The sequence below is a fragment of the Atractosteus spatula genome, chromosome 5 (genome assembly GCF_055471065.1).
Source record: "Atractosteus spatula isolate fAtrSpa1 chromosome 5, fAtrSpa1.hap1, whole genome shotgun sequence".
Lineage (NCBI taxonomy): Eukaryota > Metazoa > Chordata > Actinopteri > Semionotiformes > Lepisosteidae > Atractosteus > Atractosteus spatula.
Genome location: NC_142710.1, coordinates 25683919 through 25707404, shown reverse-complemented (window position 1 = coordinate 25707404; position 23486 = coordinate 25683919). Strand labels below are relative to the sequence as shown.

Genomic DNA, 23486 nt, shown 5'->3' with positions numbered 1-23486 from the left:
AAAAAAACAATAGGTTTATTTACATGCTTTTAAACACCATACCGTTTTGATACTCTGTATGAAAAACAATATAAAACGCATCTTGATTATGGTTTTCCGTAAGTAATACTACTTAAGAAGCGCAACACTGTTTTTAAAAACCACTAAAATAGTAACCCTGCTGCTCAAATATTGCACATTACCAAGTATGACATAAAATAGCTTGTGACGAACAGCATTTAAAATCCGTCCACTTATAAACAAAGCCCAAGCAAACAAAGCCAAAACGTCCTGTGTACTGAATCAACTCATGTTTTGCTTGAAAATTAAAGCATATACAGTTATATTAAATCACCTTGGCATCCGCTAACTTGGATACAACAGGCAGGATCGATTTTCTTCACAGTACGCATGCGTGAGCCCGAGCGCATTGTTTTGGGCTGTCAAAGCGTAAAAACGATGCATTTCAAACTAGTACAAATTACAACTTATTTTCTTAAAATAACGCTGACTGTTCTTAAATTTAACTTACAACAGTCTTGCAACGTGACTGAAGAATCATTAAACCAATGTGTTAATTATCCGTCAAGCAAACAGCGTTTAATTTTAACATAGCACGCACCGGAACTTTCTCTTCGATTGGCAATAATCAATTTGCGTGAGAGTTTGCGGTAATCGATCGTATTAATGTGGAGACTGAAAGCCGGATATCTGCGTCACCGTGCTTTTCTCAGATGTGTACTTGATCACGATCAGTTCGTACTCCTCTCAACTCATGATCCTATAAACTTCATAACGGTAATATACAAAAGAAGCTGATGTTTTTCATCGGGCCTACAGACCAAAAAAGCACTAAAGACCAGCTAAAGTGTTGAAAACGAACGTCACTTACAGTGGTTTTATTTCTACACCGTATTTTTAAGAATCGGTGAAAATATGTGTTGAGCTTTCTTAGCTTTCGTGTCAACACGGGTAGAAAACACGACTACTGCTGTACTCCTCATCCTGCCCTGGGTCCGTGACAATTCGCCCCAATGTCCCACTTTCGACAACACGACCAACGTCACGGTGTTTTCATTGAACTTGCACTTCTCGCAGGTCATTGTTCAAGTTATTCGATACGGGAATCGCAATGATCCGCTTCCAGGAGAAATCTTTAAATGCTACCCGAGACATAGATTGAGGCTAGGCTCTTCTCGCTCGCTCCGCGAGGCACGCAGGCCTGACAGCTGCTTATCTCCACACCGTTATTTACACCCCTCCTCAGCCCGCACGGCTGGGCTGAAACTCGCCGAGCCGCCTGCCTGCGAACCAGCCCCCGCTGATTCTGGCTTTAACCGCGACCGGGGGCGTCCGCTCGCTAAGGTACTGCCTGGCTGCGTCGCTGCGATCGCACCTGCGTCAAAAAAAAAAGCAACAGCCACCTCCCGTTTACTCGGAGATCACCAGGCCGTGTTTGGAAACCTCCGGGCCGGCCACTCACCTCACTCACACTCCGAGGCGGCCGCTTCCCTCTGCTCGCACTCGACTGGGCCTCCTGCTCTCTCGGCCCCCTCACACAATATAAACAAGCTGGCAACTACTTCCAGCGGCACCAGCGGCTATCCCTTCGAGTAGTATAGCGAGCCCGGGGTCACCAGGGACGAGCAAAGTTTGTTTTCAAAGTTCTATTGTTGTTATTTTAATTTATCTCAAAACTCGCCTGACTCTTTTCGGCTGCGCCGCTGACTGCCATTCGGGTTCCCCCCTCCCTCTTTCCTTCGCTGCCAAATCCACCGTCACCTCGCTGCGAGCTGCCGTCTGTCCAATCACAAGGCGCAATGCTGCCCTGTGGCGCTTAAACCGCCGTTCTGCGTCCCAGTGAGTGAAGACCTGATTGGCCGACGGCAGAAGGAAACGGTTTAAGATTGAAATCAAAGAGGAGAGAGGGGGAGGGCGAAGCGTCTAGAAGGAGACGTTAATACGTAAATTCAACGGGATGATGGGATCTGTAGTGATCAAAAGCAACATTAGGAGAGCAAAGATTATGTAATACATATTGCTTTGTCCCCTTTATTTACACACCTCAGAAATGCTTTTGGTTTACGTTGTTAACTCCTAGCAGCCTCATTTTTTTACGTTTCAATGTATAGCTGCGCGTCCAAATATCAGCCTTGACTGTCCTTTGGATTATATTCATATGTAGATCCGAGTAAAATAAAAATTAGGTCAGTCGATGTTTTTGGTTTTATCAGTGACTTCACACTGGAGACCACCAAGTGCATTAATGGTTATTTCATGTGCAACTGTTCCTCTTCGTTACAGCCGCTTTGAAATTAAGACTGTATTTTAAAAATTCTGACACCCGTTTTAATGCACAGTATTAAATCTTGAATATATGCGATGAATGAATTAAATATGCATTGAATTATATTTTAAAACCAACCAGTTTGCGAAGCACCAGTGCTAGGCACAGGGAGGCGTTCTGTGGAAAATTGAATTCCCCAGGTCTGCTGTCATGATACGGTGGTATTTACTGCCCTCTTGTGGCGAGGTTTTGAACATGTACATTTTCTTGGTACCCGAAAAGTAGTTTACTCGCCTTCTTAAAAAATAAATCTATAACCACATTGAAGGTCAACTGCACACAGTTATATTAGTTATTTTATTTTGTTGTGTTTTCCATGTTATATAGAAAATGCAAATAAATGAGTATTGAATAGCATTAACTTTTTTAGGTTGATTGGCGATATTGACAAACGATCCAATACCGTACGATATAGTTTTTTTTTTAGAATGTCTATACAATGTTAATTTTCCCATTCACTGCTCTCCTCCGATATCAGTCTGAAACACTACATTTATTCCACTGCTGTGAAGGACGGATGTTACAAGCAAGTGCTTTTAATCAGTAGGTTCCCATAGCCACCGCGTCTCTGTTGTCGTGGGAACGGAGAGGAGCGAGTCCTTGGGGGGGATGACAGTCCAGAACAGAAGAATTCCCGTGTCACGTGCGAAACAATTGCCAGTCGCACGTTGTTCCAAATGACCACAGCGACGTCGCAAAGTATAGCGTCTTAGCTTTCTACCGCCTCCTAGGACACAGCCATCGACACGTTAGTAGTGATAAAACGGGAAACGGGGTCGTGACTTTCATAATCCGCAAAAGCTGAAGAAGCAGGTAAAAAACAGTGCCTCAAGGTTCCCACTGATCTTGGACGATGGCTCAGACTTTGCCACGGGAAGGCAGCGGCACTATTCCTCGGCTCGCTCCAGGTCATCCGCTGCAGAACACCTTCATGCCCAACCCACCCCCGACACACATGACGCCAGCAGCTGCCTGCATCATGTAAGTGAGACGCCTGAACTGTGCTGTGCAGATGGGGTGCTGTTCAATGTCTCCGATAAAAAGCCTTTCTTTGGGGACTGCAGTTCAGCCTATAATGTCTCGTTATTGTCCTTCTTGTTTCGGCCACCAGATCTCTGCTGCAAGCTCCTTATAAAGCACTAGAAGACAAAACCACCGAAGAGGTCAGGGTAAGAGCTCTTTAGTGTTTTCGCTCGGAAAACAAAACAGAGAAACCCCGAGTAGATCTCTGTGCCACGGTTTAGACCCAGATGCACCAGCTCAAAGCAGTCTTCTGTGGAAACACAAAACACTCGCAGGGACAGATAGCCAGGGCAACAAAGGGCTGGATAATCATACGAACATTGACAGTCCTATTTGTGTTCTGTTTCGCTTGACAGTGTTTGAAAGGAAGAACAAGGGGGTAATGTAGAGTGAGGAGGAGGATGGTGGTAGCGCTCAGCCGCCGGTTCAGTCACCCTAAAACTCCCCCCCACCCGTTCTGGCTCTGTTTCGCCCCCAGGTGCCCTCCTCTCCGCGCGGCCGCCTGAGGAAGCAGGCCGGCAGTACCAACCGCTGGCAGCTGCCCTTCCCGCTGGGCAGCGACCTGCTCGGGCAGGCGCAGGCCGCGCGGGCCGTGCGGGCCACCATCAACGCCACGCTGCGCGGCATCAGGACAGGTGGGCACCGCGCCGCAGCCCCCCGCCGAGTCGCGCTGGGACCCCCCCTGCAGGCCTCCGCAGTAGGCCTTCGCGAAATCTCTCAGCCCGCCGGAAGTGTTCCCTGCCCCGGTGCCCTTGTTCTGCGGGGGTACGGTTAGGGCAAATCACCGGGATAGGTGAGGGGAATCTGCCCTGCGCTCAACGGCAGCCCAGAGCACAACGCGGAGCTTCAGAGAGAGTCGATGGTGTGAACCTAATTTCAGGATGAGTTTCGTTTCTGTTGTTTTTCTGCTATGGGAGCTGTGAAACCCTTCTTTGAGAACAGAGACAGAAATACTGTTTTATACTGATAAACTATACTGTTTTTGTTTCTTTTTAATATTGCCGTGTTGAGAGTTTGAATTCAGGCGAAAGGTTTGAAAGTTTGAGTCGGCCCGCCTGCCCCGCTGCGAAAACAGAGCTCCAGCGGCTCCGACAGCCTGCAGCAGGTCTCTTCACTGTCGCGGCGGTTGTCCGATCACACACCCTCTTTCCCCTGTTTCTCCGTCGTCTCTCTATACCTCGGAAGCTGTTTTTTTCCACGTTTTTTTTTACATTTGTTTCTCAAGAAAGAAGAAGACAAACAGATTCCGTCGTAAACCTGCCAACAGAAAACAAGTGGGTGCTCAAAGTCTGAAGAGATAAAAGGGGGAAATCAGGAAGACGTCAGTACTTCAAAAGCTGCTGAATTGATCTTTCTGCGGTGGCACGTCGCAGAAGCTGTCGTCGTGAAGAGAGGGAACAGCAAACCACTCGGGAGTCTTTAACGTCTCCTGGCAGCCATCCTAGCGCGCACACCAAGAACCTTTAATGCCCCGAAGCACAGAGCCGCTGTGTGCAACTTGTGCCATTTGAAATCTGCCTGTGCCACACTGTGCCGGCTGCCCTGCAGCCAGTGTTCCTGTGCCAGGAGTCCTGCCCGTCAGGCGGGCCGAGTGCGCGGCCGGTGCCAGGCACGCCAGCCTGTGTGGGTCTGACGAGGGGAGGGGGACACGCACCTGTAGAGATCTGACAGGAGGCTGCTGCCAGGGACCATCTGGAGACTGGCTCTCACATTCAGGCACCACACAAACGCGCGAACGTCCGCCATCGCTGGAGGGATATGTAAACTAGCGTTCGTGGCAAAAGTAGCGCAAGAATCATGAGCGGCGTTAATTTGAATTCCACTCACGAACACATGCACCTCGCCTTTCTGTGTTTTTATTACTGATGAAGGCAAAGATATGCTGTACTCGTTTGCTTTATATGTCTAAAGAACAACTTGTTGGTTTTGTGTAATGCACTCATTGATTTTAAGGGAAAGTCCTACAGTATGTAGATTCTATATCTACTGTATGAACGCGCAATGCATTTGGAAATGATTGTTAATTCAAGGACAGTAAATGAGTTGGAGTTTTTTCTTTTTGAGGGCAACTGCAAAAGGCTGCCACATTTGAATCTTTCTCTGGAGAAATGCAGCTCTGTGCAGCTCGCTGCATGAAACAGGCTCATCTTTTCCTGGCTAAGTCCCGCCCTGCCTCCTGTCTATCTTTCAGCTGACTCTCCGTTCTGTGAGTGTGAGGAGCCCACTGGCCCTGAGCCCTCTCTGCCCCGCCTAGACCTCTCGCGTGGCACCGCGACACCCACAGACCAGAGATGCTGGTACAGTGCCCCCCAAAAAACACAAGAAAAAATAAAAACGCTTAATTGTGACTTCGGCTTTCTCGCTCTTTTGAAATTTCCCCCAAAATACTGTATAGAACGGTGTCTCAAACCATTGGATTATAAAGCTAGTAAGTGGTCCAGGTTGTGATCAGTGTTGAAAATATGGTGAGAGTGACCATTGGGATGTGAAGCAAAAAAATAAAGGCCCTTTATTCCACATTGTCTTGTAAGTAAGGCCATGGTCTGTTATGACAGCAATAATGTGTTTAATCAGTTTGATGACAGCTTTCATTTGTTTAATCATTTCTGTGTTTAGCGATCCCTTAGGAGAATATTTCCCAAGGGATTGCTAGTGGAGCTTGATGCATGGGTAATTCCTGAAAATTTGCAAAAGCCTGACTGTGACTCTCTTATAATTAACCCTGTCAAATGCGATATATTGCCTTTTTTATGATATTTCCACAAGAACAAACGTTCATGATTGTCAGTAATTTACCATGTTTTCTAGTGTGTATGGTGTGAAACTCTTTCGGTTTACCTCTTTATTTACATATATACAGTGTGAGGCTCACGGGGTCACCTGGGCCAGCCACCCCTGAAGACCTCTTCTACATTTACTCCCGCAGAGTCGCTCACAATACGAGCCCAGGTCAGCCTCTCCCTTCCTTTCCTGTTCAATTGCCTCTGTCTCTTCTGACTTTCTCCCCCTGAATCTCTCCTGCCCCTTTCTGGATTTCTGTCCCTCTCGCTGTCTCTCAAAAGCTCTTCTTTTCTCCTCTCTCTGCTCTGTCTTTCCCTCATCTCTCTCTCTCTTGCTCCTGTTTCTTTCCCCCATCTTCCCTTACTCCTTTTCCCCTCTCTGGCACAGCAGCCAGGGAAGCCTGCCTTATCGTGCCTCACCTACTCAAACTCAAATGCCGAGGACTCCGGTCAGATAGTCTTGGGTTTATTTTTTTCCATCCTTAACTGCTGCAGTCACAGAAACTGAAGAACCGTCAAAACCCGGCTCATTTTTATTTGGTTTGATGCCAAAATAGAGTATTAAAAGATGTCTCCTCATTACTCATTAGTGCAGCCAGCACTTGACTCCATTTGACTGTTTCCTTGTGCTTCCGCTCATTTTTTTGTGCTTCTCTTTCAATGGTGTCTGTGGGCCTCTGCTGACAGATGTGATATTGGAGTGTCTGGGGAGCTACTGGGAGTTGCATTGCCCCTATCTCACCAAGTCAGTCACGCTCACTGAGCTGTACACCACAGCCAAGGAACAAAGAGCGAAGACATCGTGCAGCGGCACAGGTCTCCCTCCGTCTTCCAGTCAGCCTGTCCTCTGTATCTTTTCTGCTTGTCTGTCTAGTATTTGTGTTTGTATTTGTATGTTTAATCTCTCCCTAGATCTGCCAGTCTGCCAGTCTGAATCCATTGTTGGTTATGCCTGTTATGCACAAAACATATTGCTGTTACGTTTTGTGCCATTACAAGCCATGGTGATGCTGAATTGGCAGTGTTGGTAATGAAATTAATAAATATGGAATAGAAGACCATTTTTAATTTTAGTCTTTTTTTTTCTTCCATGTGCTCTTTGCCAAATATTGGCAGTGTCTCTTTCAGCTTGTCAGGCTTTCTCTTGGCTCTGGCCACTGAGGCCAGTGCCAGATATGCCTGCCTTTATGATATCCAACAGTGAAAAAAAACAACAGTTTCAGTGGTCAATGCACAGTGCAGTGAAGCTTTTTCAAAGTACATTTGCCATGACAACGAAGATTGAGCTCTGTTGTTTTTTTGGCAGTAACTTGGAGAAGAAAGCACTTAGACTATCAAGAGACAGGACGCAGCGTGTCTCAGTGAAAGTGGAAAAAACGTTATGCTGAAATGCTGTTTATGGCTCTGCCCTGAAAGTTTACCACAGTAAATCTGTGTGGTAGTTTGGCAGTTTTCCCTTGTGTTACCTTGCTTACGACTAAATGAACATCAGTGCACTCTCCTCAGTTGATTTTTTTAAATCAGCATGCCCAGACTTACACCGTGCTGTGAGAAGAATGAAGCTAGTGCTCTTAAAAGTATCATTAAATCATTTATGTTCTGTACAGTTTTCAACAACACTAGGCTGTGTAATTAGTAAAAAGCCCACGGGTTGTGGCACTAAAACCTAATTTGTTTCTAAGGAATATTGAAAAGCCACAACCTGTACTCTTCATTGAACTTTTTGCCTACCCTGGTCATGGTTAAATAAAACAATAAAATGTTAGTTTAAATTCTTTCTTTGAGAGTTACCCTTTTTTTTGTTAGTCACGTGAGTCAGGCAGAAAGAGAGAGTCCCAGCTCAGGCATTAAACTCCTCAATAATTTTCAGAACAAGGTCTTCTTGTTTTCCATCCTTCAGACATCACATTAAATCAATGGCTTGGATTCCCCTTTCCTAAAAAACTATTGAACTATTTAATAAAAATGATGAAATTCCCCTGTGGACGCTGAGGTACAGTAAGTGTTTCCTGTCTCGCATGTCTGTGTTTTGCAGACAGCCCGGGCAGCAGGGGAGACAAGAAGAGTTACCGAATGGGCAGTGAACCCAGCAGGAGATTCACACTCGGCACCAGAAGGCCGGCTCCCTCAAACCCCCTCTTACTGAGGCTACCAGTCAACGATCCCACCATCTCTAAAGAGGGTACAACAGGCTTTGTATCTGTTAGTGGTGCTAAATAACATGTATCCAGCTGGAAACATATCCCTTACTAACTCTGACTAAACAACGTTTGTTCTAATGTATTGTGTCAACCAGTGTTCACTAACTCGGTGAAACAGCATAATTTTTAGCAATAAGATCAGACTTTCAGTGTTTCTGTTTAACTGTATTGAACTTTACCTGTGTACTTTTAACTGTATTGTAAGCACGAGGCTGCACAACTTTACACTGCTAGTCAGGTAAATTTTTAGTAGTATTCTAAACACCACACAACGCGTTTAAAATGGTTCTTTGAAAATTAAAAATTCCCTGTCATTGGATAAACATCCTCTTCCCCCAGAATCCCTTTTATTACAGTCCACTCTTGAAATCCCCTTTTTGTTCACTTGAAGCCTCTTCAGGAGGATCTTCTTTCTTGGGCCTGTGTCATTTGATTCTCCTATCACCCCCCTGGCCCAGCACTGCTAAAGTCTATTCCGGCCCAATGTGTGCCAGGAAATGATAAAGAAAGAAATGAGAAAAGATCGGAATTGGCAGGTGTTGTGGAATCCAGTGAGAGCTTCATTATTTCCCATTACCTCCAGCTTACACAGCAGATGTGAAAGGCTGCTGAAGAGAATGCTTCCCATTAGAGATGATGTTTTGTATTACAGACACACATACAGCAGACCTCCTGAAGGTTGCTTCAGTTGTCAGATCGCTAACATTTGGATGTATGTGCACCCCAGTGTGTGCCCTTGCCCTCTCCTCGTCTTCAGAGTGCAGACTGGGAGTAGAGCGGGGAGGGAGAATGGTGACTGATGGCACTGTGGCCTCTGTCGTCCCCAGCTCTGTCTGTGGCCCTCAGGAGCCTGTACAGCTCCGAGCCCAGGGTGCAGCTCCAGGGGGTGGAGGGAGTGCTGTCTGCTGCTGCACTGCTGGGAATGCCCCTGCTCTTCCGCAGGTGAGATGTCAGACGTACGTCTCTCTGTCTGTCTTTCAGTCCTTGTGTCTCCACCGAGGTTTAAGTGCTCTCAACTGTGTTTAATTGGTAGACTGAAAAAATGTACATTGCTACCTTCCATGCTTTCTAATTTGAATGTTATTGAATAAGATGACTCACTGTGTGGAGAACATAAGAGTATATTTATATCCCCATATAAATCTACAGAACAAAAGAATGCCCAGTCAATCTGAACAACATGCATGTGTGCATGCAACCCTTGTGACAGTATTCAGTGTGTATCTGCCAGGTGCTTGTCTGCAATGATGAATAACATCAGCCCCTGCACAGTGTGTCACTTCCACAGTGTGGCGGTCAAGGTGAGCGAGGGCACGGGAATTCGTGGAGCACACAGGACACACACAGCTGCAGGGAAAAAAGATTGAGGGGTAAAAAAAGGGATGGAGAGGGGAGAGGGTTAGAGGGACAAATGGAGATGGAGGGGCCGAGAGAAGGAGATGGGGATGAAAAGAGCGAAAAGCTGTATTTCTGCAGCTGGAACAGTAGAGGGAGCTATCTAGATTTAGAAAACAGCTTCATAAAATGCATCATAAAACACAGCTCGATAATACTGTATTAAAGGTTGTTAAATATAATGTTTTATCAAATGAGATGTATCTTTATGATTATTTACCCTGCCCCATAATTTTTTTTAACAAAAGGTTAATTTACAACATCTTTGTATTGTAACTGAAAACTGAAACACTGACACTGTAGTGCTGAAATATTAAAATAATGGTCTTCTAAGGTCTTCTGTCTGACCCATCCGTCTGCATGTCTTTCCAGTACAGAGAGGCAGAGCTTCAGAGAGCCTGTGAGCGCTGGCTGGAGCTCAATCTGGTCTCTCAGCTTCAGTTTCACATCAGCCTGCGAGACCTTTCCCTGGAGCTGCTGCAAAAGACCCTACACTCCCCGAGGTAGCCGCTCCCCCGACTCTCACTTACCTGAATGCCTCATCTCCCTGTCACTGTCTCACTTAACAGCCCCAGGTACCTCCACCCTGCCCCTGTCTGTCTCATTCCACTATTAACCATCCTTTCTCCATCTTGACCCTCTGAAATTCTCTCTTTCATCTCACTCCTCTGCAATTCCCATCTCTGTCTGTTCAAAGGGGGAGTTTGGTTTATTTTACGCTATTTACACTTTGGAGTTGTTGCTATCTCTTTTTTCTGTTTCCCATAATTACTTTTTCCATTCTAAACTATAGTATCAGTAGAGTTTTGTAAGTCAATGCTTTATGAGTTAATGCTCTTCTTTCAAAATAACTGATGCTGTGTTCAGTCTCGGTAGAATCTCAAAACTGTAGCACATTTGCTTAAACCCCAGACGTGAACCAGTGTCTCCAACATACCTCATTGTACCAGATCCACACAGTTGAAACAACAACACACTGCGCCAAAGGGCCAGCCCCCCCTGTGAGAGGTCCTATTGAGAGAGGAGTGATGTCACTTAACAAGTTCAGTATTCATAATGACATGAAATAATGAAGGCTCATACATAATGAGTCCTTTTACACTACTGTCAAAGCAGGAAATATTTTAGGAATATGGTTCAGTGTGTCCAGTCCAGGTTGTGAAACTCCTGCCCTGCATTTTTGTCTGCTTCCCTGCAGGCTGTTCACACCCAGTGAGTACCAGCTGCTGAGGACAGTGCTGTACTGGGTCTTCCTGCAGCTCAACCCTGGTGTCCAGACCCTCCCCTCTCACAGCTCCATCCTCACCTTCTTCATCAGGTCTCTGCTTACTGCAGTGCCACCATCCAGCCCTGTGTGTCACATTCTCCTCAAGTTTGCATTGAAGCTATTTTTAGACTGCCACCTGGTATTCTTTTGTATGAGCAGTGAGTAAAGAATACAAAGTGTTTCTGTAACTGAAGCACTGCTCTAAAAAGAATGTTCCCATATTTCTGCAAACAGCACATTGATCCCTTCTTTTAAATAAACGGGCTTACAGAGATATTCAGACATACAGTAGAAGCTTAAGGTCTGATAACAGGAATTAGTTCCCTATGTACTGTATATTGCTGTGGGTATTTGAACAAAAATGTAAAATCATCTGTAGATACTGTTTAACAGGAACAGGAAATTAAATGTTTTGTGTAGGTTCCTGATAAACTGAAACGGGATAATGTCAATGGGGTGCATTTTTCTAAAGTAGTGTGCATGTTTTTGTTTAAGGCTGTTCAGTGTGTGTGATCCTAGAGCAGCGTTAGTCAGGTCCCAGCAGTGTGTACAGTTTGGCTGGGACTATGGGGTGGAGAGATGGGGGATTCTGCAGGGTTGGATTGAGCTGACTCACATCCATAAAAGGTCTGGACATCCTCAGAAGGGAAATGAGAAAGTCATGACAGGCCTTCTTAGTCACTGTGAAAACAAATATTTTGCTGGTCCACCATAGAGATGTAGTTTATCCGCGCTTATTATTTAGTGGTTTCTGTCCCGTGCCTTCCATTGTTTGCTAATGTCTCATAAGGACACCTCAGAGGGCAAAACTCAAAAAGAAACAGTTCTGTCTTGTACAGAACTCAGGAATAGAAGGGGCCACTTCCTTCTAAACCCTTATCGCTTTTGGAGGTGAAACCCCCAGGGCATTAAAGAAATGTCACCACTCCAGTTTGTTTGCTTTCTTTGTATGCTGCAGAGTGCAGATTTTTTTATGTTCTTGCAATAATACCCTGGATTTGACATTTCCCAGTAGAGGAAATAAGAATCACTTCGTAAATATAAATTATGTTTCTGCACCCATTGTGTAAATAACATGTTTTGGGATAACTGCATCAAGAGTTCTGTGCTGTTTTGTTATATGATTTCAAAAGTATTATTTCTAGATGAAACTTACTTGCCTTCGTACAGCAGAGCTCTGTGTGCCTGGGAAGAAATGCTCTACTTACATGTTTCAGGTGCTATTTCTTTCCCCGTGCGCAGTCTGTCAGTTTTCGTGCTACGTTGCCTGCAGTGTCAGCCAGCCAGTTGACTCGTTGCACAGCTCCTCCCCCAGCCTGGAGACCTCTCGACAGGCAACTCCACAGCTCCCTGACTTGTGAGAGCAGCTAGAGTGACTCCATTCAGGAGTCAGGAGATGTTTTTGCCACCTGTTGTGGTTTCCGCAGTTTGTTGCTTCCTGTTTGTACACCTCCGGATCTCAGTGAAAACGAAGGCGAGACTGGGCCGCCCTCCCACGCTGAACAACAGAGTGCTTCCTCTACCTCATTGCCCTGCCTGCTACACTGCTACACTTGAAGGCCAAATGACACGTCCTGAACTTTAGACAAGCATGTAACTGGCCAAATGAGGGCTTAAGAAACGCTGTACGGAAACAGCTTCAACAATTATTTCAGAGAACGTGGTACTGCACAGGGAGAGACAAAAAACAAATATTTCGGAAAAAAATAAAAGTTTCATAAATGCAAAGCCAAACCTGAAAGGGGAAAGCAATCAGCTGTAGCTTGATTTTGTACCTTTTCCATGATAATGTTAGGAATTTATACTTGAGGTATTGATAGTATGGTGACATGGCACTTAGCACTGCTGCCTCACTGCTCTTGGATCCTTGGTTGAAATGTAACCTGGGGCTCCTTGCATATCAGGAACATGGAGGAAACTTGCACCTTTTGCATGTTCACCCCATGTTCATGTGGATTTTCTAAGGGTGCTCCAATCTCCTAACTCTTTCCAGAAACAAGCTGGCTAAGTTGATCAGTGTCTGTAAATAGTCAACGTGTGCTACTACAGTATGTGCGTGTCCTGCGGTGGACTGGCATCCTATCCAGGGTATTCTTTGATAGGCTCTGGATTGCTGCAATGGATAGATTGTGCAAATACGTCTTCACGAGTGTAAGAGCCATCACATGCAAATAGAGACATGACTAAACATCTAAAATATTTTGTTAGTACACTCTGTTTTTCAGTGTGCAGCAAAATTTACAGCCTCCAAAAAGAAAAAAAAGGGTACTCACAAGAATTGCGTTAAAAGTTGTGACAACAAAGAGGTTTTGGGAAGTAGTGATGTGGGTTGTGATTGTGCCATATGCCTGCATTTCCTCTGCCTCTCCAGATTGGTGCTCTCTTAACTAAGATCTGCTCTGCTCCCTCTCTCCAGTTTACCCAAGACAGGTGTGTTCCTGGAACAGGATGTGGGTCAGACGTTCACGGCTCTCTTCCAGTCAGTGCGCTTGCATGGGATCACTGAGCGTGAGTGAGCGGTTCAGGGCTACAGCCCTTACACACCAGACTCCACATGGTGTTGACATACGGGCTTTCAGGCACATATAGATCTGAAAACGAGGAAACACTCTTGCTTCTTTCCCAGCATGCTTAACTCAAACTATAGTTTACCATCAAAGGTGTTGGGGCTTCAAAGTCTAAACTGGAATTTTCACCCTCATCCTTAATAATCATTTCTAATGAAAAATAGTAATTGATAAGTACAACCCCTAAGTATTGTATTTTTAATTTTAAAATGAAATTCTCTTCTACTCTATTGTGTCAATTAAACAAATTGATCATGTTGACACACTTTATTTTTAAGGAGAAAAAGTATTTGAACATTTAGCTGGAAGTTGAGTCTTTTGAATTTTTGTTGTTGGGTAATGCACACATAAAGGAGCATTTCTCACTTTGATTTCAGTGTTTGAAGTCTGTAAATGAAAGAAAAAAAACAAAGAGGCCTTTCTATTCAAGAAAAACAGGCAATTTTGAGACTGATAGAAAAGAACATTTCAATCAGACCATCGCACAAAAATTGTGCATTTCAAAATCAACAATTTGGAATACACTGAGGAAAAGAAAGCACAGGTATAATTACCGTTCAGATAAGTCTTAGCCAAGAAGATCATCTGCAGCTGATGACAGAAAAATTATCAGAGCTGTCAAGTAAAACGCTAAAACAACTGTCAGTGAAATCACCAACACACCCCAGAGTGTGGTGGTGAAGGTGTCACAATCCACAGTTTGCTGAAGACTGAGACAGCAGAATTACACAGGCTACACCACACGACGTGAGCCTCATCAGCACCAAGAACAGGAAAACAGATTGGAATTTGCTTCAAAGTACAAAGGTGCACCAGGAGAACTTCGGGACAAGGTTTTATGGGCCGATGAGACCAAGTTAAACCTTTGCCAAAGTGCAGAGAAAGGAAAAGTGCAGATGTTGCAACAAGCAGCACCTCGTCTGTGGAACATGGTGGAGGTAATGTAAAGGGAATGGATGGCCACCCCTGGAACTGATCTACCTGTCACTTGTCTTTATTGATGATGTAAGTAATGAGAGCAGCAGCAGAATGAATTCCGGAGTTTAATCACATTATATGAATCACAATTACAGTTAATTACAAGTAAATACATTTAATTAAATTAATGGAACAGAAGCATTCTGACAGTGAATGTAGAGAAAAATGCTTATCAGGCAGTGCTTCACCGTGTAGCACATACAGACCGTGCAACCAAGGAGTTCATCAGGAAAAAAAAAAACATGGAAAATCTTAAGCTGGCCAAGTCAGTCTTCAGTTTTAAATTTAAATTAGCAAATGTTTTACATGCTGCAGGAAATGTCAAAGAAGCAATTTAAAATATAACACAAGCAGTTAGGTGAGCTCAGTGGGTTGTGGACTTATTAATTTAATCTTGTGAACTTGTTTGATTATAGAGAAACTTGAGTCTGCAAGAACTGTATCGTGACCATGAAGCTTTTAAAGAGGACACTGAATTGGCCAAGCTTGTAAACCTTCCTTTGTGCATATGATAAATCTGATGAGACATGGTTAAAGATCTGAAAGAAAAGTGAAACAAAGACATCTCTCAATTCTTTAAGCACCGATTTGATCTTGCAAAGGTCCAGCAGAATCTTATTGACTTTCATGTTCTGTGACTGCTGTAAAATCATCAGTTGGTCTTGTTACAATTTTTGTTAGTACACTGAAATCCTTTTTGAATTGAAAGATAATCAGAATATATAAAACTAAGAGCTCAATGACATGTACAGTCCTAAATGCATATTTTTATAGGATGTGATATTCACATATTTCATGAAAATGTGTAAGTTATGTAAACATTACAGGATGTTTTATAGTTTTGGAGCCCTGGCCTCTTTTGAAGGGAACATTTTTTTATTAGGGATAGTAAATGGTGTATTTTTAGACTGCTTCCATATAAGTAAGTGAATTTGCCTGGTTTGCTTTAGTTGACTGGTTTTCAAATAGTCTCTACTTTATTTGACCATATCAGCCTTTTCAAGGGCTATTTTAACTCCCAACTACCATTCCTATCCACGGATTGCATTGCTAATTTAAAGTGTCTTGTATGGTTAATTGGATTCAATTACTGTAGAATTACTGAATGGCCTGGTAATTGCCTGGATGTACAGTGGCTTTTTGGAGTGTATGTGATCTGAGTTTAACAACTGGAGAATATAATGGCAATGCAAAACAGAGAGTGGGACTAGGACTGTTGGTTTGTAGGGAGCTACAGATGGACATGATGGATTAAATGGAGATACTAATTCCATTTGGATTTCTCTACCTCATTTCAGCCAAGTTTCTTCTGCTAGTGCATAAATGTGTTAATGCAATGCTCCAAACTAAAGACAGATGCTTCGTCTTTTGACCTAAATAAGAAATTTGAGTAGCTACAGCCTGGGAAAATAAAAAAGCATTTTGATTTGCCAATATCCATTCTGTCAGCCAGCTGCAAACAGACATAAAGGATTAATTTGTGTGCTGTGTGCTGGAAGACCATGGATGAATTAGCACAGAAGGAATGCTCTCCAAATGTGGCTTTAATAATCTGTACAGAATTTACAATTGAAACCATAACACTGTTAAGCTGACCTAGTAAAAGGAATTCCTGTATATTCGCAGATGGAATTATTAAATGAACCCTTAAGAGGTTTGTTTCCTATGCAAGAGTTCCAGATTGTCATTTCTAGTTCTTCACTGTTGCTGATGGGCAGATTTGAATTATCTGCTGTAATGTAGTGTTTTCTAAGGGTTCAGAAATGTCTTTTATATTCTAATAAATCTCTCTTAATAGAGAACCCCCCCCCCCAATTCATTTCTGGGCTTTATGAGGCTACATGTAGAGGTCTTAGTACTTTTCTATGAAACTTAAAATCTATCATGTTAGTCATGACAGCCAAGGAGTACAGTGGCTGCCCCTGTCCCTCACTCCTAATTCAGTCTTATCCAACACCATGTAACCTTTATATCCAGTTACCCAAGGAGCATAAAAACATCAAGCCTGGGAATTTGAAAAACGTGGGATGAAACCTAAAAGAATTTCCAGTAACCACTTGAACTCCAGAAGAGTTGAGAAACAATTTGCTAACTTGTGTCCAAGTAACCCTGCTGCCCAGCTTTGCTGTGCTAAGCAGAGACATGTTTTTTTTGGATATGTTGAAAATGTGCCATCCGTCTTGTCACTTGTGTGTGTCATTTTGTGGTTCAGAGTATCATTGACTGAAGGCAACGTGGGAATAATGTCTGCTCTTTTCCTGTGTATTTCAGGAGCTCATCTGGAAGAGATTCAGCAGATCAATGTGCTGCCCCAGTCCTGGCTGTTGCTGCTATTCTCCAGGCATTATTATGCAGTGAGTTGAATTTTTTTTAAACGAGTCTTGCTCTTCCACCCTTTGGCCTTTTTTTCAAGGTGAGCTATAATGTACTGGGAAGTGTGTTACAGACACAAGTGTGGCCACCAGATTCCTTCCTTTAATTGTCCACCAGGTGGCATCAAGAACAAGACATAAATCTGCTCACTCAGGAGGAGAAGGAAGTGGCGATGATCTATATGGTAGGTTTGGAGGGGGGAGAACACAATGGGGTAAAAGAAATCCCTGCTGTATACAGTACGTGTGTATTTATTTCTAGTCAGTTGCCGGATCTAAATCACTTTTCTCTGAAGGGAAAAGATGTTGCTTTATCACCTTTGCATTACATTTGCTAAACTGGTATGAATGGGTTTTGGTAGATTGATTAAAAGTCTTGAAAAAAATGGTGAATGAAAAAGAGGGAATGGGTTTGTGTGGATGTATAAGCTGTTCAACCAGACAGTTTGGCTCTGGGAAGGTTAGCAAGATCCTCTGTTTACTCTCTATTCTTACCCAGTCTGACTGAGTTTGAGATTTGCTATAGGTATACAGGTAGAAGTGTAGCGGTGATGTCATCGCCCTCCCTGCGCGTAGCAGGGACCTCAGCCGCCTGGGCTGGGGGAGGTCTCCTGTAAGTCATTCGGCTGGCTCCCTGTTGCGTTAGGCCAGAAACCTGGGTTCGCGCCCCAGGTGTTGCAGGACGAACCGGCAGGGTGGAGCGGCAAGGGCACAAGCCGGTGCGGAACCGCAATGGTCAAAGAAGCTTAGACAATGTTGTTAAGTACTGTGAAACCTTGGCAAGGCATCAGATGTATGGTATAAGCAGATCATTGCATTAGACTGCATTATCAGAAAACAGGTAATTCCAAGGAATAAAGCATACTTGAGGCTATTCTGGAAGCATTAAGTGGAAGGCAGGATTAGACCCTAGGCAAGACACCTGTCCATTATACAGACTCACAGGGATACTGAAGACCCTCCAATTAGCCTAGCAGGATCTCGAAAGAATCACTTGGAGAAAGTCCATATGAACATATAGGGAGAAGAAGCACTCTGAGCAGAAGGTAGCCGATTCTGGCATTGAACACAGGACCGGGAGCTGTGAAGAAGCAGTGCTTACCACCACATTAGCGTGCTGCCCAATAGACCTTTTGTAAAGCAAATGAAGTAGGTAATATGAGTATGAAAAGTAAAAAAAATGGCCAATTGCAATATTCTAATTCTAATTTTTTAAATACCATATATTTAGAGAAACCAAATTTACAGGTTAACAGGTTCTCTTATGAACAGTTCCATGACATCTTAATGAGCAAATATAAAGAGCTTAGGTTAACGTAATATTCAAAGGACAGAACCTTCTTACAGAAGAGTGTCCCCTGTCACCATACTGGGTCATTGAGTTCTGGTAATTCTGGTCTAGAGGGAAACGTATCACCTAGTGGTCCACCAGAACCACTTATATCAACAACGTGGTTTTCTTCAGAGGTCAGTTATCCCACTAATGACCAACTTCTGAAATCTGACTGGAAGATTTTAACTCCGCTCACAAACTTTTAAACTTCAAAAGGAGAGGAGTTCATAAACCAGCATAACAAGGAGAAACCAGGTACCAAGTACTATACTGAGCTGCACTTTCTAAATTTAATTTAGAAAGCAAAGGGAGGGGTTCTGATCCCCTGAGATCAGACAGATATGAACTGTATTTTGATTACATTTCTCTCTCTCCCTTACTCTCCCTCTTTCTTTCTCGGATGTCAGCTGCACAGTGGAGGGGATATGCCTGTAACAGATTTCTCCGGTCAGTCTGTGCGTTTTGGGTTGATCATAGAGAGGGTATGTAACCAAGAAACTCTTTGGCTTGTCAATAGCTCCTAAATATAACTCTTCTTAAGTTGATTCTCAAACCCTATCCATAATTTTTTATTCCTTATATCACTCTTCTACTTCCAGTAGCACAATTAATGTCTATTTCTCTTACAGTGGAATTTCAGATAGATCAGGACTGAAAGAAGCATTTACATTCTAAAACGATGTTTCAAATAGAGGAGTGTTAGTAGTGATATAGTTAAAGGTAAAATGTTCAATCTAAACAGTAATCGTTGCAGACACCAACTTGTACAAGCAAGAGTCAGGGAGGTCACATTTCTTTTAGTGCTGTGGTGGTGGAGAACAGGAAGAACCTTAAAAGACACAAATGTAAAGGCAAAACATACAACCTTATATCTACAAACTACTATTTACAACAGGAGTGAGGTCTTAGAACCCACACTTCCCCACAATGTGTCTGGCATTGAGTCCCTAATACAATCAAAAGAGGACATAAATCTTCATAAGGGAAAGTACGGCTATTCATAAAATAACTAATCCACCACAGGTGAGCCAGTCCTGTAAACTGATGTTGAATGTGAGACAACCACTGGTCCCTAACAGAAATGCATCCAAACAAATAACAGTGGCTAACTCTGCCTGATTGGTTTAAAAAGGAAACTTCATTAGTTCAACAAATGTAAAACATACAGTTGCATTTCTCAAATTTCGTCTTGAGACTTTTCAGTGCACAATACCTGATAAATTGTGGCTTTTCTAACAGGAACAAGTAATACAGGTTGTAAGGCTATAGAGCTCAGTCATGTCTTGTTGTCTTTTCTCCTGCTGTACTCTTACTCCTTCACTGATCTAACTGGATATCCCTAAGTTTGAAGACTGCTCATCTGATCCAATGCCTCGGCTGTCCAAACACCCCAACAGATACCCTTTTCTAAGAGCTCTTCTACAAGAGGGAACAAAGAAAGGCTAAATTCATATACCAGCTCAGAACATCAACAATATTAGAATTAACACACAGCAAGTGCTGTTAAAAGAAGACAGGTGTAAACTATGGGGTCAACTAAAATCATTTTATTGACAGTATCATTTTATTGTAAGTACATTTTTGGGGTCTTTTTGGATGCAGTTTTTGGTTCTTCACATGACTTGACACGACTCCCAAGAGTGCTGTCTTTTCTTGCAGGAACCCCAGTACTGCACTCTTACTGCTGCTCTGTATGGTTTCTACTTCCTTCTGAAAGCAACTCAACTCCAAGATTGCGACAGTCACGGTTTCTCCATACAGGTGAAAGGAGTCTGAGAGAGACACAGATCCTCAAAACAGTACTGAGGATATTTTATAGAACATTGTCCAATGTTAGAGTCTCATTGATTTTGCGTGGAAGAAAAGTATTTTTCTTCTTTCGTGTTTTTAACTTAACTGAACAATTAGGTGTCGGAAATTGAAAGTGGACATAATAAGCTGCCCTTGATTTACATCTGTACATGTACAGAGGAGGTTTCACTTCATTTTCAGTGTCTGATGTAGATCGGCTTAGTTGTTGTTTCTGGGTTTGTTTAAATTGAGCTGAGCTCTTAAATCATATAATTCATACATGTAGTAAACATCTAATATTTCTGAACAGGTCAAAGCAAACCTCCTCTTTCTCAGGCACAGCACAGTGGCTGCAGATATTTCACTGCTATTCACATGTAGCTCCCGTGTTTGTCTTTACCAACTGAAAGCAGGTTTTTCATTACATGGGACATGCTGCCTTTAGGCCTTAAAAAGTTTTTTATTGTTACTTTTAAAATGGCAAGACAAAAAACATTCTTATTTTCAAATTTAAAATAGAGATTCTATTACAACACTCATCCTGCCATTAAAGTGCGGAATGACATTATCCAGGGATAGTTAGAAGTATTCTCCACAAACACTTCCCGCTAAGACCCTAAAAACACTGGAACTGTTTTACCTCAGACATCCAGAGTTTAAAACATTTCTGAAATACAGAGTAGATCCAAGTAAAGATTCCCAGTAAAGACTTTGTCTCACTGCTGTTTTAATAACCAGGTTTTAACACATGGAGGAGGTAGGGTGGTGGTAGTCTGCTTGGAGCTCTCCCCTGGGTGAAGAGGTGAATAGGGGAAATTGAAAGCCTGTTTGTGCGAGTCAGTATTGAGCAATCGTGTCGATCTCTTCTCTCTGCCAGCGGCTGAAGCACTGGGACCCAGCCCTCTCGCTGCGGGCCTGTGAGCGACGCCCATTCAGCCTGCTGTCAGAGCGCGGTGTGCAGTACCAGATTACTGTCCAGGGGCTCGTTGATGGGCAGTGGCAGGAGTTCTGCGCTGGTCCAATCTGTCAGGACTTCGGCATCACCAAGAGGTCCTCCAAGAGCCAGGTACAGCCACCCCTGGCACATCGCTGGCTTTGGCATTACAGGGCTGAACAACACACACTCCACAAAGTGCCTCTCATTTTGCACTGGTTGACGTAGCTTCTTATTATGTAACCATAAATGGCACCCCCCAGCTGTGAAATGGCATTTTGGACTTTGCAAATATTCTTCTTGGAAAGCTGCACAAACGTGACTTCAAGTGAAGTAATTTTGGAAATGCAGTTGCTTTCAATTTTGAGTTTATTGATCAAAATAGATTGATTCTTAATCTGTGCATGCTCCAAATTCGGCAGAGACTGATGTTACTGTCAGACATGATGATGCAGTGCTACAGACATTATTATTACTGTGTCTGTATTAGGTTTTATCTCCTTCTTTCTCTTCTCTTCCTTTCTTGCAATGCTAAACAGCATTTTGAAATTCCCTGATGATTGTGAAATGTATTATCAGCTCCTGGTAGCACTCACGCTAATGGACAGTCGGCCCTGGGAGACAAAGAGATGTGGGGGGGCTGACTGAGTGTCTGACACCTGTGTCATAGCAGCTCCTGCCAATAGATTTTGGGGGGGTTGATTGCAATGTATAGTCATTAAATATCATTACTTTCATTTGCTTTGGCAACACTGATTGTACCCATCGGTCATGCTAATAAAGCACCTTGAATTGAATTGAATAGTCGAGGTGGCTGGAGAGCACAGTGAGCCTGTGGTGCACACAAACAGACTTGCCTCCTAGCACACTGACATCGAGACCCCCCTGGGTCTGTTCTCATATGCTGTGTTGTTTGTTTTTTCATCTGACAATCATGTGACAAGGGAGTTTCACACACACAGAGTATTTTACCTCCAGGTCTTCAGAAAAGAGAGATGCAGTTTGCACAAAGAAAATGCAAAAAAGCACACAATAATCTTCACATGCTCTCTCTAAAATGGCTTTTTAATTCTGAGAGGAGGGGAAATGGACTATCTAACATTTTGGTTGTGCAGCACGTTATACTGTACAAATGGTTAATTTAGCATCAGTGCTAATAATGACGGTGATAATTAGCACCTTCATAATTAATATTAAAGTCAGAGTAACAGTTCTACCCTTACATTTTTTAATTCTTTTGATTATAATACAAATACTTATTGTTTGCATTTCTTTTCATTTTTCTACAGGTGTTCAAAGTGAAGGGCCTCAGCCCTCCTATTTACGTGACCTTTGCACTTGTCTTCCCTGCTTTCTGAAGCCCATGCTAGCAGGAGGGAGCAGACAGCAGCAGCTCTCCTGAGCCTCTACATCATTAAATCCTGGTATCAGAAATCACAGACAGCGCAACTCTTGATACTCTGCACTACATAGACTAAGTAGGGGGGCAACTAGAGGGCACATGCTTGCTGCTTTATGCAAAGATAAGGACTAATCCTTATTTGGATAATTTCTTTAAAAGCAGAAGAAACAAAACATCACAGCTTTTTTAGGAGGGGCATGTTAATTAATATCAACTCCTGACAGAGTTTCACACTCTCCATTGTATAGTGGTGCTGCAAATAACTCTGTATGGAGTTCCCTGTTAAATAAGACCCCTTCATAACATTAGATAATATGAGACGCTGTCTCTCTGCACATGTTTATGAGAGGAGATGGGTGATATTTCCATTGAGTTGACTTCTTTGTTTAGCCTATGACTTTTACATGTTAAACCTAACCAGTAAGGCTATTTTGCTCTACCTTGTGTCTTGTAAGCATCTCGAATTCTGCACCACAGCTTGGTGTATAATATCGCTACTCTGATAGTGTATCAGATGTATACCCGGAATTCTGGATATTCCTTCACAAGCCCCTTGTGCTATTTGTTTCTCAGCATTGTTTGATGGCACAGTATACTGGCACTGTTCAATGACAGAGCTAGTTTCCATCTTCCAGTACAAACAGCAGAGCTCTCTACTCTCTGAACACAGCAGTTCACACACAGTGTTCTACAGTGCCTGCTGCTTCTCCCTTCCTCCCTTCTCCTGCCTCACTTCCGTCTCATCTCCCATCTCCTGCATTGAATCATGGCTGTGGATACACAGTGCTGCTCTATATAGCCCTGCAACAGGAGGCACAACAAACCAAGAGAACCGATATGCTCACCTTTTCTCATTTGTAGCAGAGATGCAGCGTTGTTCTGCACACAAAGAATGAATAAACTGTCAGGTGTTAGTTTCAGTGCATTTTTTGTTTCTGCACCAGATTTGTTCCCCACGTTGTGAATAGTAATTTGAGTTTAAAATATAAAGCTGTACATCCAGTCAATACAGTTAAGGGAAAGGAAAACTTTTGTGTTTTGGTTGGAGCTATTGAAGGTAAGCCTTCAGGTTATTGCAAGAAAAGGCAGAGCAGACTGGAAAAAAAAATTTAAACTC

General features: G+C 43.2%; 2 protein-coding genes and 1 long non-coding RNA gene across 3 annotated transcripts in view; 1 reads left to right on the top strand and 2 right to left on the bottom strand.

Moving 5' to 3' along the window:
* LOC148834817 (wings apart-like protein homolog) overlaps positions 1-1756 on the bottom strand; it is a 46509-nt gene extending 44753 nt beyond the window's left edge. The window contains exon 1 of the mRNA XM_088915942.1: positions 1463-1756. The gene's annotated coding sequence lies outside the window, so the exon portion shown is untranslated. The remainder of the gene's footprint in view (positions 1-1462) is intronic.
* Positions 1757-2588: 832 nt separating this feature from the next.
* LOC148834816 (uncharacterized) lies at positions 2589-12386 on the bottom strand. Its single transcript, XR_016091085.1, has 3 exons — positions 12201-12386; positions 10663-10736; positions 2589-3465 (listed from the first exon to the last, which is right to left on the bottom strand). It is a non-coding gene; the product is annotated as an uncharacterized LOC148834816 (long non-coding RNA).
* Positions 2922-23273, top strand: btbd16 (BTB domain containing 16). The gene is made up of 17 exons (XM_088916879.1): positions 2922-3307; positions 3438-3495; positions 3828-3984; positions 5541-5646; positions 6210-6298; positions 6817-6945; positions 8165-8311; positions 9158-9272; positions 9562-9631; positions 10098-10228; positions 10924-11043; positions 13409-13500; positions 16809-16891; positions 18650-18724; positions 19902-20003; positions 20911-21099; positions 22257-23273. The coding sequence occupies exons 1-17, from the start codon at positions 3180-3182 to the stop codon at positions 22323-22325; spliced, it is 1860 nt and encodes a 619-aa protein (XP_088773005.1). The 5' UTR covers positions 2922-3179; the 3' UTR covers positions 22326-23273.
* Positions 23274-23486: the final 213 nt, after the last annotated feature.